The sequence below is a fragment of the Entelurus aequoreus genome, linkage group LG12 (genome assembly GCF_033978785.1).
Source record: "Entelurus aequoreus isolate RoL-2023_Sb linkage group LG12, RoL_Eaeq_v1.1, whole genome shotgun sequence".
Taxonomy (NCBI): domain Eukaryota; kingdom Metazoa; phylum Chordata; class Actinopteri; order Syngnathiformes; family Syngnathidae; genus Entelurus; species Entelurus aequoreus.
The window spans coordinates 18,025,085-18,044,047 of record NC_084742.1 but is presented as its reverse complement, the minus strand read 5'-3'; the positions used below and the strand labels follow the sequence as shown (position 1 = coordinate 18,044,047).

Here is an 18,963-nt window from a genome sequence, read left to right as displayed (position 1 = left end):
ATAGGTGGTGGTCGGAGGGGCCGTAGGCGCAAACTGGCAGCCTCGCTTCCGTCAGTCTACCCCAGGGCAGCTGTGGCTACAAATGTAGCTTACCACCACCAGGTGTGAATGAATGATGGGTTCCCACTTCTCTGTGAGCGCTTTGAGTATCTTATAATAGAAAAGCGCGATATCTAATCCATTATTATTATTATTATTATCTATCTACAGTATATATATATATATATATATATATATATATATATATATATATATATATATATATATATATATATGTATATATATATATATATACATATATATATATATATATATATAAATAATATAATAATAATATAACGTAGTAGACATGATCTGGATCATCCATCCATCCACATTACCGCTTACCCCTCTCGGGTCAGGGCAGAATGTGGGGTAAACTCTGGTCAAGTCGCCACCTCATCGCAGTACAACACTCACACTCACACTCACACACTAGGGACAATTTAGTGTTGCCAATCAACCTATCCCCAGGTGCATGTCTTTGGAGGTGGGAGGAAGCCACACCAGCCCCAAAATGTTATCACTTGTTCCTTATCCCATTTCTGATATTTGCTGAGAGTTTCATCAAAATCCACTCATATTATTTTGAGTTATTTTGTTAATTAACTAAATAACTGACTAACAAACAGACAAATCAACAATTATATAACATCCTGTCGGAGAATAAAGAACATCGCATGTCCACATTTTCACAATTCAACATGTCCGAAAAGAAATAGAAAGAAGCAGAGATGATTTATTCCTGCCCCTTCTCCTTATCTCAGCAGACTGTTTATTCACTTCCTGTGTTTGTCATTTTGCGCACACACTAAACCCTTGTTTATCTATCGCTGGTAATTGGTTCCAAACCTGACCAGAGTAAAAACATTCACGCAAAGTATGAATGATTAATTATAAATTGACAGTCAAAGCTGTCAATAGTAAAAGTGTCCGCTATAGACAGGTGGCCACCATATACAGCTTGGCAGCCATTTTAATCAGACTTCGCAGTGGTTGTTGGAAGATGATAGGACAGAAAGTGTTGGATTAGTAAACACAAGGTAGAGACTTTAGTAGGATGGACTTACAGGGTTGTAAAATTCTCCAAATCAACACGGAACAATGGAATGAAAGTTGGAAAAATGCTCTGGCGATGGTTTATATTTCAAGATCGCTGGTTCGCTCATTTTGCTGTCAATCAAAAAGGGATTCAGCATCAGGCAAGTCATCCAATCATCGTGCGGAAGCTCGGCCGGCCGAGGCCACGCCCACCTTCCATACACTTCCAGAGACACTCTGCGTCTGTGAGCGACACAAAGCTGAGCATTTATCCAATGACTGTCTCGTTTGGCTGCGGTGGAACAACGCACTCTATGCTCCCCCATTGAAGTCAATGGACGGTCAGCTTCAACACTGTTTAATTCACGGTGACGCTACCACAATCAATGAGAAGAAAAACGCATTGTAGTGCATATTTAGTGAATTAAATGTCAACAAAAATTACATCGACCTTTTTTTTATATTTTATGGGAAGCTAAACTTCCCTTGCAGTTTTAGAGCAATCGCCACTGGACGTTAGTAATGATGATAATTCGTTGAGAGCAGAGAGCTGCTGCTTGATATTTTATTAAAGTTTGAGAATAAATGAGGGGGAGTGCTTGTTAAGCAGGATGTTATGATATTGTTAAGATAATGTGATGATATGACGTGTATGTGGTCATAAGTGTAATACGTACTACATCACAAGCCTTGTATGCCAACGTCTGTAATAGGTTTACATAAACCGCAAACCAGCGTCCATGTTAGTTGACATTATTAATTAAATTATTGAACTTAAAATATTTTGGAAGAAAGCAATTCATGACCAGAAAACAATTTATATTGCAGCAAGTGTATCCTTAAAAAGAGCAAAAAAATTAAATAACAGCAACTGTGATATACTGCATCATTGCAGCAAGTGTTAATATTAGTGGCTGCTATGCAAAGTTAAAAAAAAAAATATTCTGGAATGTAGAATAAGTAACTACTATAATGCCACTACTCGTACTACTATTTTATAACACTATTCTTTTCTGTAGGAGACAGTTTTTTGTGGCTTCTAACACAGGTTAGACTGTATTTTCATAGCTATGAAAACCTTCCAAAAACATATTTCAACATTAGGAGAGTCTTCTCGACATGAAATAACATCCTTTAGTCACCTTTTCACTTCTTTAATCCAATTTAGTAATGCTGTCTGCGCTGATTGGTTTGTGTTCATCCAATGGCCAACACTAATATAGTATTGATATTTTTACGTCATTTACCGGTAAACATTTGTATGCTTGACAAATGCTTACTTTAAGCCAAACATACTTACAATATATTGCTTACTTAATAGAGTGAATGACCCACTTTATAATAGAAAAATAACAGTAAATAATTAAAAGTGAAAGCTTATTTAGTAATGGAAAGTAAATATAGGATTAAAAGTTGTGCACAAATAAAGAATTTTGCATAATAATTTCAAAAAATACAGAAAATAAAGTACATCAAATGGTATTGACAGGATATTATTGTATTTCTCTGCAGGTGACTGGGTCAATTCAGTGTGTCAGTACATGGACACAGAGCCCCACACACACCTTGTTGCAGGCTGCACAAGTACGTCACAGCAGTCATATAAACTTGAATAAACTCAAATAAATGTTTGCTTTTCTTTTTCTATTCCTAACTGCATTTGCTGGCATGTTTCCTGGGTTTGTCCATGTATGCTTGCTTTGCTTAATTTATTTGTTCTACTTATTTTTTGCTTCATTGCCGTTGCTCAGTCATGCGACCTTAGCCCGTCTCCCAGCATGCAACACGTCTTCCTTCTTCACCAAGCTCACAGAGCACTGGTTCAGGTATCCTTCCTGACTTTTCTGTCTTCCTCTTCTTCCTGCTCTTCGTCACCTCAGCATAGTGTGACCTTGCCCACCTCCACCTGCCTCACTTCTCCTCCAGTGGCCGTGGCCCCTGCTCTTCCTCATTCCCCTGCCCCTGCATCCGCCCCCCAACCCTTGGCCACCACGGTGCCAATCATCAGTGTAGTCGCGGCTGAAGCTACTCCGCAGGTACTGGAAGTGCAAGAAGAAGCACTGAAATCCTTTTTCGTTGTTGGTGGTGATACAAGCATTATTTAATAATATTGGAGGGCAGGGTGAAAAAACCCCAACTTGTAACAATGATTGACCCAATGTTTTGTTATCGGTCCAAAAATGTATTTCGATACTTTTCAAAATAGAGGGGGACCACCACAAAATGTCCTTATTGGCCTTATTTTAACAGAAAATATTATAATACATTAGACATATGTTGCTTACTACAAAAAATTATAATTTTGTCATTAAATATGATAGTGAACATACTAGACAACTTGTCTTTTAGTAATAAGCAACTATAGGCTTCTAAATTGGGTTGCTGACAGATGCAGTAACATGTTGTGCCATTTCTCATTCTGTTATTTTGTCAAGATTAGGACAGATTATTAATCTACTTGTTCATTTACTGTTAATATCTGCTCTCTTTCTGTTTTAACATGTTCTATCTACACTTATGTTCAAATGTAATAATCACTTATTCTTCTGTTGTTTGATACTTTACATTAGTTTTTGGTGATACTACTAATTTTGCTATCAAGTAGTTATAGGATTATACTTTGGTCATATTTAAAGTCCTCATGTGTCCAGGGACATAATTCATGAGTTTATAAACAATAAAAAAGACAAAGGATTTTGTGATAACAAAAAATATTGACGTAATCATTGTGGTATCGACTATGTACGGCTCTTGTACTTCGTATCGTTAAAGCCGTGGTCTGTGTAGATCCAACCATGGCATTTGTTTACATTGAGGAGCGCTAGCATGCTGTTAGCGGTTAGCTATTGTATCTTTCTACAGTGTGGAGTAAAGCATGTTTAAAGCTTGGTCTTGTAGGGATAATACTTGTGAGAAACAGTTTATTTGTCACCATGGCGGCGATGATCAGTGATTTAGAAGTAGATAAAACACTGCCGACTGCGGATAAACGATAGCCGCTAGCTAAATAATGGCAAACAAGAACAAGAGCTAAGCACCTCTTGAAGAGCGGCACTACAGTGTTTATAACTTCAACTTTATCATTAGTTTTTAAGCCAAAATGCTTCCATTCTCCCTTTTCTATCTCCACCCTGTTTCTGCTTGTAAGTCGTCCGTGCGTTTCCTAATATGCGCGTCTGCTCTCATTAACAGCAATGGCACACCGTCCTGTCTGGAAAAAGGATTTTTCAGAAGCAGTATAGTACCGTTTTTTATTCATTAGTACCGCGGTACTTTATCAGTACCGGTATACCGTACAACCCTACTTGTAACTCTAATTTATGCTTGCAACTTAAAGCATGGCAAAACTCCAAGAGGCATCATGAATCTCAAAATACTCGTAAATTGTGGTACCACTGTATTTATTGTTATCTTATTTTGATTTATTATTATTATGTATTTTTAACTGTGCCTCTGTACACCTTACAGTCTGTCTCTCAGCCCTCGGAGTTGTCCCACTTCCAGCTCCAACCACCCCATGCATCCACAGAGAGGTAACCCGTTGCATATGGCTGGTTTAGATGATTAACGCCACATCTCATAACTAAAATCGATAAAAAAGTCTCCAAAACAATCCACAATGAATGATTTCTATTTCATCTGTAGTGGACATTTGTTTCTCTTTATCTTGTCAGAGTTACATATTTCAGAAAGAAAAAAAAAGCATTGTTATACAGAACATAAACGTCCACTGCCAAGGACACTGGAGGTTCTGAAAAAAGTCTGAATGTCTTGTCTGCTTTCTGTCAGTGGCTACTCTGAGACCTCGGGCCTGAGCGACGGCAATGAGGGAGGAGGTGGGGGGCGCCATGAGGGGCGCTCTATCAAGCGACACCAGAGGCGCTCCGTGCGAAGCCGATCGCGCCACGAGAAACTTGCCAAGGCCAAACTCAACGTCCTCAATGTACTCACCAGAAGACACCTTGACTTCTCGTGCATTTGTCTCATTGCCTTTCTGTAATTGGATAGATATCCAAGCGCGGCGACAGGGTGGCAGAGTGCCAGCTGGAGACCCACAACAGGAAGATGGTCACCTTTAGGTTTGACCTGGATGGAGACAACCCAGATGAGATCGCTCAGATTATGGTAGATGATGATCATCTGTGCTTCAGTGCTTCATCTAACACGGAATACGTCTGCTGTCAGGTCCAGAGCGAGTTCATCCTGGAGAGCGAGAGGGAGTCATTCATCGAGCAGGTCCGAGAGGTGATAGAGAACGCAGATGAAAAAGGCCTGGAGAGAGACACCAGCGGCCAGGTGGACATCTTTCCCACAGGTGCATCAAGTGCATTTTTGCACATTCACAACTCATCATTTTGTTGTACTGGCTTTACAGATGACCGGTGACATGACACAGCAAAATCCTGCTATATCAGTCCCCATGCCAGGTGATCATCGTTATCATATAACACTTGCCTTTAGGTCTGACCCCACCCAATATTGATATCGAGTATCGGTCTGATGTCAGCACACAAAACAGTATCCTGCCGTGTGCTTACTTGTGCAAAGCTAGACAGCCAATTAACATTTAAATGTCCTCCAATAAGCACACAAGGTTGATCTTTTCTTCTATTTTAGTCAAGTCATTTACACAAGGTAAACATGGTAGACTATAGGCTACTGGTTGAACTTCTAATTATGACATATAAAGACTTTTATTGGTTAAAACTACACTGTCAAACCACTGACTAGTGGTGTTCTTGTTATATTTGTGCAAGTTACAATCAGCCCCTTTAAAGACAGTATAAGTCCATTCCAGATGGTTAATAAGAAATAGTTTAGTGTTTTTCATACCCACAATTTTTGTTTGACACATTTTAACTCATTCCACACTACAAAATATTTAAAGTCTCTAGGAGTTCTGCTGATATCGTAGTGAATCAATCTTGTTATTGGCCAATACTCAAGGCTCCAGTATAGGTATGGTATCAGAAGTGTAAAAGTTGCATGAGCCACCTCTGTAACTTTTATTTCTGCCTGCTTTCCAGACACGCCCCCGAGTGCCTCAGCACAGGTGGTGCACTCAGCAGGTCGCAGATTTATCGTCAGCCCTGTACCTGAAGCCCGGCTAAAAGAACCAAGCTTTCCCGCCTCTACCTCACCATCTCTTACACCTTCAGTCGAGACAGGTGAGCATTTAACTTGACCTCCTTATACAGTAACGACTGAATCGTTTTTTGGGGGGGGTTGTCCTGTCCAGCTACTCTAGCAAATCATATTGTTGATGTAGATGCTCATATTGGCTGTACAAATTTACTTTATAAAGTAACGACTGAATTGTGATCCCACTTTGTCAATTCTAGTGCTCGGTATCTGTAATTTGTTGGTGAAGGTCCATCAAAGGCCGAATTGTACCAAAACTTTTTTTTCCTACAGGAAATAATATAAATCCATTTAATATGTTCCAGACGCCCAATAAATATGAACATAAATACATTTTATAGAGAATAATTATAGTCTTACATACAGAAACAATGTGAAATGCATATAAATAATGAATAAATGAACATTTGACATCACTTTGTTGAAGGTTGTTGTTGGTGATGACCTTCATACTTTGCTACAAGTTCTTCTTAAATTCAATACTGTTTCTCACCTGCTTCAGCAAAGTGCTGGCATTCGCAAATGTCTTTGGCACCATGGTGGATTATTTTGCAGTTGTGTTCGATAAAAAAATTACAAAGGCTGATTCGCCAATACATGGATTTTTTTGGACACTCGAGTGATAAAAACTAGTTGTATGTCCAATGTTTGTACTTACGGTAACAATGGTACAAAAACAGTATCTGAAAACAAAATGTGGGGCGTTAAAAAAACGAGGGCTCGCTGCACATAACCCTCAGCTTTCATAAATGATCAATAGAACAACTCCAAAATAATCAATTCAGATCAAAACCCATACATTTGTAACATAGAACCACCAAACATCCACTTCCTCTTTTTTCACAGTTGCTCAGGCATCAGATTTGAGCTTGTCCAAATCTGCGGGCGCCGTCAGCCTCCAACAAGCCTTTTCAGAGCTACGACAGAACAAGAGCGTGTTGGATGCTGGACCGAGCACTGCCCCCGCCTCCATCCTCGCCTCCTTCCTATCCGCTCATCCTGCAGCATCCTCTGCCTCCTCACCGTCTCCTGCTGTGGAAGCTGCTTCTTCAGCACAGGAGGATGCTTCTCCTCCTGCTTCCTCCTCCACTCTGACTGTGGTCAATCAGTCATTGCCCATCCAAGGAATGTCTCAAAGCCAAGAGGCGATACCCACTTCAGTCCTTTCCACCTTAGCTCTCAGCAACATGGCCTTGACGATGCTCACATCTCCTCCTGCCTCCCTTGTGTACTCAGTCCCCTCAGAAGTTCTGCCTGATCATGCCTCTGCCTCCTCCACCTCTTTCTCTGTTATCCCCACGTCATCCCCCTCCTCATCCTCCTCCTCAGTGCAGCCCACCTCGACGCACTCGCAGCCGCAAACAACCGCCCTTTCTGGGCAGACGCACACTCACTGTGGCGAATGTGACGCCAGGTGAGCTTTGATGGATTTATTCAAGAAAAGACGGGAGTTATTCCGACTAAGTTGTGTTCTTCCAAGGTGTGATCCGTCAACGGAGTGCCAAAGCAAGCCGGACGACATCCAAGCCCTGGAGAAGAAGCTGCGCTCTCTCTTCATGGACCTGGGCGGAGGGGTGGGCTCCACCCAGGGAGACCTGCTGCCTGATGCTGCCTCTGCATCCTCCGCCGAGGGGACATCGTCCCCGGTGGGCACCTGCTCTACCTCCACATCTGTCGCCCCCAGCCAGGCAGCCAATCCTTCTCAGCCCCCTATCAGTTTGGCACTGGGGTCTCCTGCCCCCCCACAGCAGGGCTGTGGCACACCTATGTCAACTCCTGCACCAGCAGGTATGACTACTAGCTCGGTGGTCCCTAACCTTATATTTGCCAAATCTATCATTAAAACACAAAATCAATTCTGACTTATCATCTGGGAGAGCCTGGAGTAGCTGCAGGTACTCGCTGTTCCTCTTGCCTAAAAGCCGCACTGAGGTGCAAGACAGGGAGATGACCGGCGGCACCAAAACATGCTCGCTAGTTAGCGAACCATATAGCTAGTTTACTTGTTGTCACCTCCTTTCGCTCTCCGAGCCACATTGTTGGCGGCTGTATACTTTGCTGCTAATCATATTTGGATGATTAATTACAATCCAAACACTGTTAATTCCGAACCAGTAGTAGCTCTAGAGCAGGGGTGTCCAAACTGTGTCCTACCGGTGTCTGCAAATTGGCCCGCGACCAGTCAAGGGATTTATAACGATTCAGTGCTCTTTGCACACTATTTGAATTGAGAATACTTTACAGTTTATTTAAAGCTGATTTGCCACCAGGCTGTGGACAACATTAAAACTGCAAATCAGTGAACAGAAACTGTACTCTGAAGTCAGTACAGCACAGCATATACTTAAGTGACCCAATCCAAAAAAAAATGTTTCACACATTACTCAACCTTCTCACTCAACTTTGTGGACAATATGAAAAAAACGTTGAAGTACCATTTATAGTACAAAATTACACCCATTTGAAACCACTACAATATATTGTGGGGAAATGCAAAACACTCTCTCCGCACTTATCCATATTTGGCACATTTTAGCTGCTTGATATTTCTGAGTGATTACAAAACTTTAAAGAGGTCGTCACGGAAGTAAACAGTGCAGGAGTTGAACTTTCACATACTCTTGATACCCAATTGTATTAATTATATATACATTTTATTAATACACCCCGTGATCCCGAAAGGGACAAGCATTAGAAAATGCATGGATATAGTAACATAATATGTGGGCTTTGTACCGAGGATGTCATTGTGGCTTGTGCAGCCCTTTGAGACACTTGTGATTTAGGGCTGTATAAATAAAGATTGATTGATTAATTAATTGATTGATATGTATATATATATCAATCAATCAATCAAAGATTATTTATATAGCCCTAAATCACGAGAGTCTCAAAAGGCTGCACAAGCCTCAACGACATCCTCAACCCAATGGGATTACAATGAGAAACCTTGGAGGGGACCCCCCCCCCCACTCCCAACCCCCTTGGATGACAGGTGCAATAGACGTTGAGTGGATCTAGATCATAGTGTGAGAGTCCAGGTATTGTTTTGACATGACGGATTGTAAAAAGAGGTCACAACACCGGAAGTATTTTACCCGAGGGGGCGTGGCTACAGGATAGCGTCGCCAAATGGGAGTTATTTGCATGTATGTTATAGAATATTACATTATGTTTTCAATGATAATACTGTTAGTAAACGATCTATTAAAAAACTAAATAGTATGTGATGCATTACATGAGACATGTAAGTGTCAAAAAGCAAAAATATTCCTCTTTTTTTGCTCAAAGGGTGCTCACAGCCCTGTATTTGGTGCTATTAGATCAAACTGATTTCACACTTTGGAACTTTTACATTTTTCCTTAGCTTCATTTAGATCGACGGAGAAGACAAAAATCGATGTGAAACACGACACTCATCTGACTTCTTTTCACTTGTGATGCGAAAGAAGCTTACTGATAAACAGGGTTTGGCGTTTGACTGTCAAATGATGCAACAGTTGACACGTGACGTTTACTTATCGAGGGGACTCCGTATCACTCCTTGTGTTTCATAATAATTAAGACTTGCTTTAAAGTATTCATGTCAGTGAGTGGATCAATGATGCCATCTTGACCTTTTCTTCAGTAAACACAGCCACCAACTCCAGTCAGACAACTCCATCCAAAGCGCCGTTGTCCAGAGTAGCGGTGAGTGAGCCTCGCACACATTATGCGAATTAACATTTCACTTAATTGTATACATTTTTACTCACCTTCCTCATCTTGCATGCAGCTTTTTTTGAATGTTCACTCACAAAAAAACATGATTTCCCACTTTCTTCTTCTTCTGGATTAGGCTACCTCTACTTCTTCAGAACTGCTGCAGTTCCTGCCTGGGCCGTGTGTCACACAGGTGGTGTTTTCTGGCTCTACGCCCACAATCATAACAAACATGTCTGCGTCTTATGCTTTTACTAACCGTGATTGCTTTGTTGTGTCGGTGCATCAAATGACATTCAAAATGCTCAAAGAGGAAATGACGTCAAAAAAGAAAGGGGGGAAAAGCACTAGCAGGAATTTGCTGCACAATGAATGCACTTTTTTATTCCCCAGACTATTTTGTTGCATCTGTTCCTAAAACGTCACCATTTCAGGTGCACGTTCAATCTCTTTATTAACCAGAGGTAACACAATCCGGTGAAAAGGTTCAAAAGAGCTGCCGCTGCTAACTGCTAAAGCTAAACCTTGATGACGTCACAAGGCAACAGGCTCCGCCTTTTAAAAAAGCACAGACTCTGCACACTGGGCCCCATTCAGCAACCGTTCTTTGGAACAAATTTTGTTCTTAGGCCCACTTACGAAGTTATTAAGGAGATTTTTGTTTTCACCAATGTTTTCTTAGCTGGGATTTGTTCGTAGGTAAGAACAAAATCTACAAGCGCTCCAGAGCACTCTAAGGGTGGCCTATTTGTTCTTAAGTGTGACAAGTTCCCTTACTTCTATTGTATAATGTTAAATTAATATCATAGATAGATAGATAGAGATGTATATAGAGAGATATAGAGATAGATAGATGGATAAGACAGACAGACAGACATATAGCAAAATGAGCAATATATAGACATTTCAAAATACACACACACACACACACAATCATGAATCACACAATGGCAATGCTTTTGCTGCTACTGCAAGATGCCGCAGATCGTGCCCTGGGGTGGGAGTGCATATTTCACGACCAAGTAGACCTATTTGCCCGAAGTGACGAATATTTATTTGAACGCTTTAGGCTACCGAGAGCAGTCCCCCCTTTCTTAAACTTACGTTTTGACATGTATTTCCCCTGCGGGATAATACGAATTTCTCTTCTGTAATCTGTTTGTGTTTTCTCCGTGTGTTTGATGTTTGGCTTTTCCGCCTGAATTGTGCCCTTATATGGGGAATTAAGGGCGTTTACCTATGCAAATTACGGAATTAAAGTTGTTTACATATGCATTTTGGGGATATAAGGGCGTGTTTATATGCAAATTATGATATACACGCAAGTGCTAACCATTTGGCATTCAGCAACTTAAGAACAGCAGGTGGGAACAATTTGGGCGTTTAAGAACACGTCATGAATTTGAATGGACTGCTCCTAGGAAATCACTTAGGAAGAAAGATACGAGGAAAAGTTAGGAACTTATTGCTGAATGGGACCCACTGCTCATATATATCTCTCAAATGCATATGCCAGATATTTGAATTTTTTCTTCTTTTTAAGCAATGTATAAATTATAGAGATGTCCGATAATGGCTTTTTTGCCGATATCCGATATTCCGATATTGTCCAACTCTTAATTACCGATTCCGATATCAACCGATACCGATATATACAGTCGTGGAATTAACACGTTATTGTGCCTAATTTTGTTGTGATGCCTCGCTGGATGCATTAAACAATGTAACAAGGTTTTCCAAAATAAGAGAACAACTTCAACTCAAGTTATGGAAAAAAAGTGCTAACATGGCACTGCCATATTTATTATTGAAGTCACAAAGTGCATTATTTTGTTTTAACATGCCTCAAAACAGCAGCTTGGAATTTGGGACATGCTCTCCCTGAGATAATCCTGATACCCACTACAAATATGGGAAAACTATACTTTGACTTTCACAAAGTGCATTATTTTTTTTAATGTTTTAAACATGCCTCAAAATAACAGCTACAAAAACAATGAAGGCACACAGCTTCAGTCCAGAGTATACTAGAGTAATGAAGTAAACAATAACATAGTCCTCCTTTAGTGCAAGACTGCCTGGTATACTGTATAACAGGAAATTATAAACTGGGCTCAATCTGCCCTGCTCTTATGTATCTGTATGAGTAACAAAAATGTGCTGCAAGCGAGTGGTGAGTGCTTGAAGTGGCCTACCAGTCAGCCAGAGCTTCTGAAATGCTGCGTTGAGACAGGGCACCTCCGTTCACTGCAAGCTGCAAAATGTGCGCCATGCAGGGCACACTAGCTTTTGCCATACTGCGTGTGTTGTCCCTGACCACAACGTGGGCTTTCGCCTTGGGGTGGTTTTTGTTGTATTTTAGTTTTTTCTCAGCGAAGTCTTTAAGCGACAACTGTGTGGTACTACTTTTTTTCCATGTTTGCTTTTCATCCATCTTCTGCTTGTATTCATCGTGTATCTCCTTATGATTCTTGAAGAGGTGGGAGATCAAATTGCTTGTATTAAAGGAAGACGTATTGGTTCCTCCTCGCATAACCAACTTTTTGTAGTCATTGCAAATTGCCAGTTTTTTATCCGTCAGACACACTTTTAAATAATCCCAAACCATAGACATGGTGTCGTTAGTCAGTCACCGAGCGAGCTCGCTTGTTAGCCAGGCTACAGCACCGGCAACAACACACTCTTGTTGTTGTTATGCTCCGCTTGCGGCGGTTTGATGAGGTCATCAAGCGTCGCCAGTAAACCTCTCATGCTGCAGTCGTCAACTCCTGTGTTGTGTAGGAGAGAGGGGAGGGGCTGCTGACTGGGAGAGTCCGTGTTTTACCGGATATGTACCGCTCCGTACAGCGGCGTTTTAAAAAGTCATTAATTTTACTTTTTGAAACCAATACCGATAATTTCCGATATTACATTTTAAAGCATATTATCGGACATCTCTAATAAATTACTTTCCCTAGTAATTAATTACATTTATTTAAGAGTGTTTCCGTTAGTCATTCAATTACTGTTTTTTGGTAAAGTAACAAGTAACTATAATTAGATTAGACAAACTTTTTTGATCCACAAAGGAAATTGTTCCACACAGTAGCTCAGTTACAAAGGATGGAAAGGGTAAGGATGGAAATGATAATGCACACAAGGGCACAAAAAGAGGGCAACAAATAAAAGGTAAAAAGTAGACTTAAAAATGTACCATAGTAGCAGTATCAAATATACATATATGTAATATTTACATATTATATATACAGTATGTAATATATACTGATATATTATATTCTTATATAATAATATATTTTTATATAACAAATCCCTTTTACCATAATATTACAATATTACAGTATATGTAACAGCTACAGATAAAAAAAAAGGGCAGCATAAAGTAATTTTCAGAACACTGCTAATATCTAAAAAAAAATAAAATACATCCAGCGGGACACGTTGTGGTCATCTACTTTCTCCCATTGCAGTCCCAGCAGCCTTTAGAAGACTTAGACGCCCAGCTGAGAAGAGCTTTGAGTCCTGAGACAGTTCCTGCTAGCACACACTCACAGGTACACACACAGACACACGTGTTTTGTACATTTTGACACACTGCTAATTTGTTTCCTCCATGTTTACATCAGGCTCCTCTCGGTGCCAATCTTCTGGCGGCACAAGCAGGTATGTTCGTCTAAAGGGATGGCTAATGTTTTCTGTTGTTTAGTAGCTGTCTGAATTGTACTGTTTAGTTCCTTTCTCTTCAGAGGAAGACTTCACCTCATCTCCTGCTGCTCCTTCAGGTGGAATCCAACTTGGCAGATTCCAGGTTTGTTCTCCTTGACGAAAAAGAATCCATCTTTCGTCTTGCATCTTATTTGCTCATCTTTCCTCCCTTCCAAAGGTGTCATTAGCCACTGAGGGGCCTCCAAACCAGCGCACAGAAATCTTCTCTTCCTCCACATCTTCCTCCTCCTCCTCCTCTAATCTCTCCAGCCCAGAGAACACGTTGCACAAAGGTTCTTCCACCCCTCTGAGAGCAGGAGGAGACGTTGTGGACGGACTCTCTCAGAGAACGCTGGAAGGAAACCAACACTCCACCCCCATCACCTCCCCATGCGCCTCACCCAAGCTTACAACCACCATTGGACGCTTCCAGGTAGAAATATTTAACCCTTAAGAGGTGCTTTAAATATTCAACTTACTCCGTCATGACAACTTCATGAATTAATGTGGCCTCTAGATGTCACCAAAAACACAAAACATTTACCACTCCACTTCAGCTTAAAGACAGCATAAGTCCATTCAAGGCGGGTAATAATAAATAGGTTACTGTTTTTCATACCGACCTCTGTTTGGCCAATTTCAGTTGATCAAACCTTTTCTAACGTTCCACACTACAAAATAATAAAAGCATGTATGATTCCTGCTTGTATCGTATTGGATCACTAATGGTATTGGCCTATACACACAGCTCCAATAAAGGTTTTGTATCGGAAGTGAAAAAGGCCACACTCCCACTTATTAAAACCAGCTTACAAATTTCCAGGGTGTTTTATTTTTATTTTTTAAAGCTCAAATATTGCTGTATGCTTTAAATTGAAAAAAAAAAGCGCTATTTGGTGGAGAAGAAAAATATACATTAAAAAAATGTAAAGCCACTATTTCAAATTGAAATGTCTACATAAGTCATTGCATAAGTTTTTTATAACAAATGTGTTGTCAAAACTTGATTTTTGATTATTTTTCGGTGATATTTTTGGTCGATAGGAACAAATGGGACACTTTTTGTGTAGCTTGGCCATTTCAGGCTAATATAACAAACATTAATTATTTATATTAATTAAAATGAGCCTTAGCTATTTCAAAATAAAAGAAAATGTCTTTTAAGGCTTCATTTTGGACATGAACACTGCAGGTCACCTCCAACTCTGAGGCTAAAGTTGGTCGGTTCTCCGTCAGTCGGACCGCAGAGTCCAAGCAGAGCCCCGCTGCCCAGGCTTCTAACGGGCCCACCTGTCCTGGAAGTCCAGACATGGCCCACAGAGCTACTCTGCCCATTGTGAGCAACTCCTTCAACAACAACAACTCCTACATGAGCAGCGACAACGACTCGGATTTGGAGGACGAGGACTTGAACTGGGAGGTCAACTGCCTCCGAGAGAAGTGAGGCTTCCTTTTGTCTTCCGTCATTAATGTCCTCTCCCACTTCCTGTTCAAGCTAACTCCTCCTTTGTATTCCACCAGACACTTGCAGGAGATTCAAGCTCTTCACTCGCGCCAGAAGGAAGAAATTGACTGTTTGTTCAGCAGGCTGGGCAAGGTACAACATTACAGACATGTGCTTGTGTGGGTTCTCTCACGCCACTCCTGCTGCCCAAAAACATACCAGACTAACAACTGACTTTAAATTGTGTGAATGTGCGTTTATATGTGTCCTGATTGAGGGCTGACCAATGCAGTGTGTACTCCACTAGGATAGACTCCAAATCATGGGTTGACCTGAAAGAGGACAAGTGGTGTAAAAAATGGAAAGATGAATAATCCAGAATCTAGACTCAAGCAAAAGCTCCATCTTTGTGGTGTAGGTTCCTCCAGCTGCCCTTCTCCCTCCTGTCATTGCCTCGGCTGCCAGGAGGAGACGACCCACCAAGAGCAAATCCAGCAAATCGTCCAGAAGCAGCTGCTCCTCGCACACTAGCAAAAGTCCACCTCAGTCAGGTGGGTTCCCTCACATTCATCTCACAACTATTTTCATCTGTTAGCAGTGAGGAATAATTTAGTTGATTTCAAACATGCTTGACAAAGTCATTTTGAGGAACATCACATGTTTACAACTTACACAATTCGACATGTCTCAGAAGTTATGGATAATTTGTTTACTTCCTTTGTTAAACACGAAATAATAACAAATTAATTCAGAATAAATGATACCAGACACTATAGTATGCCTTACATAATAATAAAGTATTTCAGAATAAATTATATAACACACTGTGATATTTATTAAATAATAATACAATTAATTCATACAGAATAAATAATATCAGTCACTGTTATAGTCACTAAAAGATAATGAAATAATTTGGGATAAACGATATCAGACAGTGTGCTATTAATTAATTCAGGAAAATTGAAATCTTGACAGTGATTAAATAATAATACAATGAATGAATTCAGGATAAAATATATCAGACATTGTGATATTCATTAAATAATAATACAATGAATTGATTTGGGATAAATGATATCAGATACAGTGATATACACTATATATTAATAATACAATAAATTAATTCAGGATAGTTGATATCAGAGGGTGTAATATTCATTAAATAATAATACAAAAAAAATTATTCAGGATAAATTACATCCAACACTGATATTCATTAAATAATAAAATGAATGAATTAAAGATAAAGTATATCTGCCAGTGTAATGTTCATTGAATAATAATACAATCAAATAATTCAGGTTAACTTATATTAGACACTGTAATATTCATTAAATAATAAATTGATTCATTTAGTAGAAATTAAATCAGACACTGTAATATTGATTAATTAACAATACAATAAATTAATTCAGGAAAAATTATATCATTTTTTTCTTAATTAAAGAATACATTATTCAATTCAGAATAGATTATATTATACTATGCGGTATTCATTAAGGGTCTTATTTGCCAAGGTGCTTAAGTGAAAAGAACTGCACAACTGCGCAGATTCTGTCTTTACAGCATTCTCTCGACTTAAGTCTGTCACTGCCCTCATTCAAGATGCACACTCTGCATGCAGCAACACTTAAATGTGGGCGTTTCCTGTCATATCTGGCCTTCCTTATATTCTTCTATCGATTCAAGTACTTTTGTTCTTACAAGTCTTTGAGGCTGCAATAAGTTCTGCGCCCCTGGATGGTAAAACATTTTATTGCACTTGACGTTTGGATGCAGTGTACACCACACGTAATAAGTTCAAGTTAAGTTAAAGTTAAAGTACCAATGATTGTCACACACACACTAGGTGTGGTAAAATTTGTCCTCTGCATTTGACCCATCCCCTTGTTCACCCCCTGGGAGGTGAGGGGAGCAGTGGGCAGCAGCGGTGCCGTGCCCGGGAATCATTTTTGGTGATTTAACCCCCAATTCCAACTCTTGATGCTGAGTGCCAAGCAGGGAGGTAATGGGTCCCATTTTTATAGTCTTTGGTATGACTCGGCTGGGGTTTGAACTCACAACCTACCGATCTCAGGGCGGACACTCTAACCACTAGGCCACTGAGTAGGTTAATAAAATGAGATGAAAATAAACTTCCAGAAATCTTTTCTGATTGTTTCAATGGAGACACCTGCAAACATCCATTGTTATATTTTTCATTGATTTGAATGACATTCACAAGTGTTGGTAAAACTTAATGTTCCATAATTTTCACACAGCCAAAAAAAGGCTTCAGTGCAAAGTAGTGATGAGCCTGCATTCATTCACCACTTAAACACTTTTTCTAACTTACGTGAATTGGATGTGGATGCAGGCTCGATGGGAGAATACGGATAAGAGAAACGTGCGTAAATTAAAGAGGAAATGCACTTTTTTTGGAATTTTACCTATCGTTCATAATCATTATGAGAGACAAGAGAAAAATATTTTAGTTTTTTTGGCTTTTTAACATGTAAAAATTGGCTCGTACTAGGTGGCTATCAATGCAGCTAATGGGAACAATCAATTATACCTCTAAATCACTTAAAAAACTGTCAACAATACTTCATTTACGTTCCGTAACCTGTATAATAACCAAGCTGTAGTGACATTGTTATTGTAAGAGTGAACATTGAGGAACTCTTTTTGTATCGTAGTAACACATCGGCGTGCTTCAGTTTTAGCCGTTAAAGCTAACTACGGCAAAAGATAAACTAGCTTCTACAACAACACGAAACGCGTTTAAGTTTGTAATGCCCAACACTGCTATCGAACACCAATCTGTACTGACTGAAAAACATGAGCAATCATATTACAGTGTCTGTAAAATATTAGCCCACATTTCATGTTTTGTTTGTACACAGATAGCCAGACAGCATATGTACTGTCGTTGTAATAACACGCATGACGTGCTGCGTGTATCATGATCAATATTAAAGTGACTCACTCGATAGACAGTTGTCTGTTTGGTCCAGCTGGCCGGGGAGCAATCCATTTATGTCGAAATAGCTTCTCTCCAAGCTCCAAATTTATAGCGTCAAAATGGCTTCCATCCTCGTCTCTCGGCTTCCGTCTGCTCCAACGTCTCACTCTTCCTTTGTGATCGCTTCTGTTAGCAGCAGCATATTTAGCTTCAAATTTATAAGGTTGTGAATCCTCATTTGTCCAAAAATAGTCGTCTTTGTTGTCTGTTACCAAGTCTGCCGTGATTAAAAAAAAACACACTCATATTTGATTCAGGAAGTAGGAACACACAGGTGGCCAGAAGTCAGACGTGCGCTGCGATGGAAACAGAAATCAATGCGCGGAATGATTAAAAAATGGTATACGGTACGGTACATATTGTTATGAACAAGTCTGTTACTATAATAAGAATAGATTTGCAATATGTATATAAAACGTTGCTGGAGGCGTTTAAGTTGTTTTAGAGGGCTTTGAAGGCTACGACAGCGACTCCCATTAGCCGCATCTTTCAAGCATTTTTTAACATCTTTAAAATCGTAAAAAAAGAAAAAAGACGTGTGTGTGCTTGTCTCTCATAATAATTGTAAACGATAGGCAAAATTTCAAAAAAAAAGTGCAGTTCACCTTTGAAGCTCGTAAAAAAACGCAGACGTGCCAACGGGAAAATAGGACCCTTAATAATGAAGGAATTTATCAAGGATATTAGACACTGATATTAATTAATAAGTCATTGATTATTTCAAAATAAATGATATCAGTGACTGTGCTATTCATTAAATAATAAATAAATAAATGTATAATACATAAACTTTCTTCTATCAGTACAAGAAGTTTCACTGCGTGTATTGATATGCTAAACGTGTTTACTGTTGTGTGTGCATAGAGATGTTTTAAATGGACTGTAC

General features: G+C 39.7%; 1 protein-coding gene across 22 annotated transcripts in view; it reads left to right on the top strand.

Annotated features, from left to right (window-relative positions):
* Positions 1–18,963, top strand: part of wnk1b (WNK lysine deficient protein kinase 1b) — a 124,189-nt gene that overhangs the window by 92,456 nt on the left and 12,770 nt on the right. For 14 of the 22 annotated variants that reach the window (XM_062064942.1, XM_062064940.1, XM_062064945.1 and 11 more), the window contains 19 exons: positions 2,593–2,664; positions 2,961–3,116; positions 4,549–4,613; positions 4,870–5,023; positions 5,089–5,205; positions 5,266–5,376; positions 5,456–5,507; positions 6,108–6,248; positions 7,069–7,636; positions 7,703–8,010; positions 9,851–9,912; positions 10,061–10,117; positions 13,392–13,475; positions 13,548–13,584; positions 13,653–13,729; positions 13,805–14,059; positions 14,819–15,066; positions 15,148–15,223; positions 15,489–15,621. In XM_062064942.1, the coding sequence (XP_061920926.1) occupies positions 2,593–2,664; positions 2,961–3,116; positions 4,549–4,613; positions 4,870–5,023; positions 5,089–5,205; positions 5,266–5,376; positions 5,456–5,507; positions 6,108–6,248; positions 7,069–7,636; positions 7,703–8,010; positions 9,851–9,912; positions 10,061–10,117; positions 13,392–13,475; positions 13,548–13,584; positions 13,653–13,729; positions 13,805–14,059; positions 14,819–15,066; positions 15,148–15,223; positions 15,489–15,621 (2,773 nt within the window). Of the gene's footprint in view, positions 1–2,592; positions 2,665–2,831; positions 2,907–2,960; positions 3,117–4,548; positions 4,614–4,869; positions 5,024–5,088; positions 5,206–5,265; positions 5,377–5,455; positions 5,508–6,107; positions 6,249–7,068; positions 7,637–7,702; positions 8,011–9,850; positions 9,913–10,060; positions 10,118–13,391; positions 13,476–13,547; positions 13,585–13,652; positions 13,730–13,804; positions 14,060–14,818; positions 15,067–15,147; positions 15,224–15,488; positions 15,622–18,963 lie in introns of all 22 variants that reach the window. The other 8 variants (XM_062064946.1, XM_062064943.1, XM_062064949.1 and 5 more) reach the window with 8 other exon arrangements.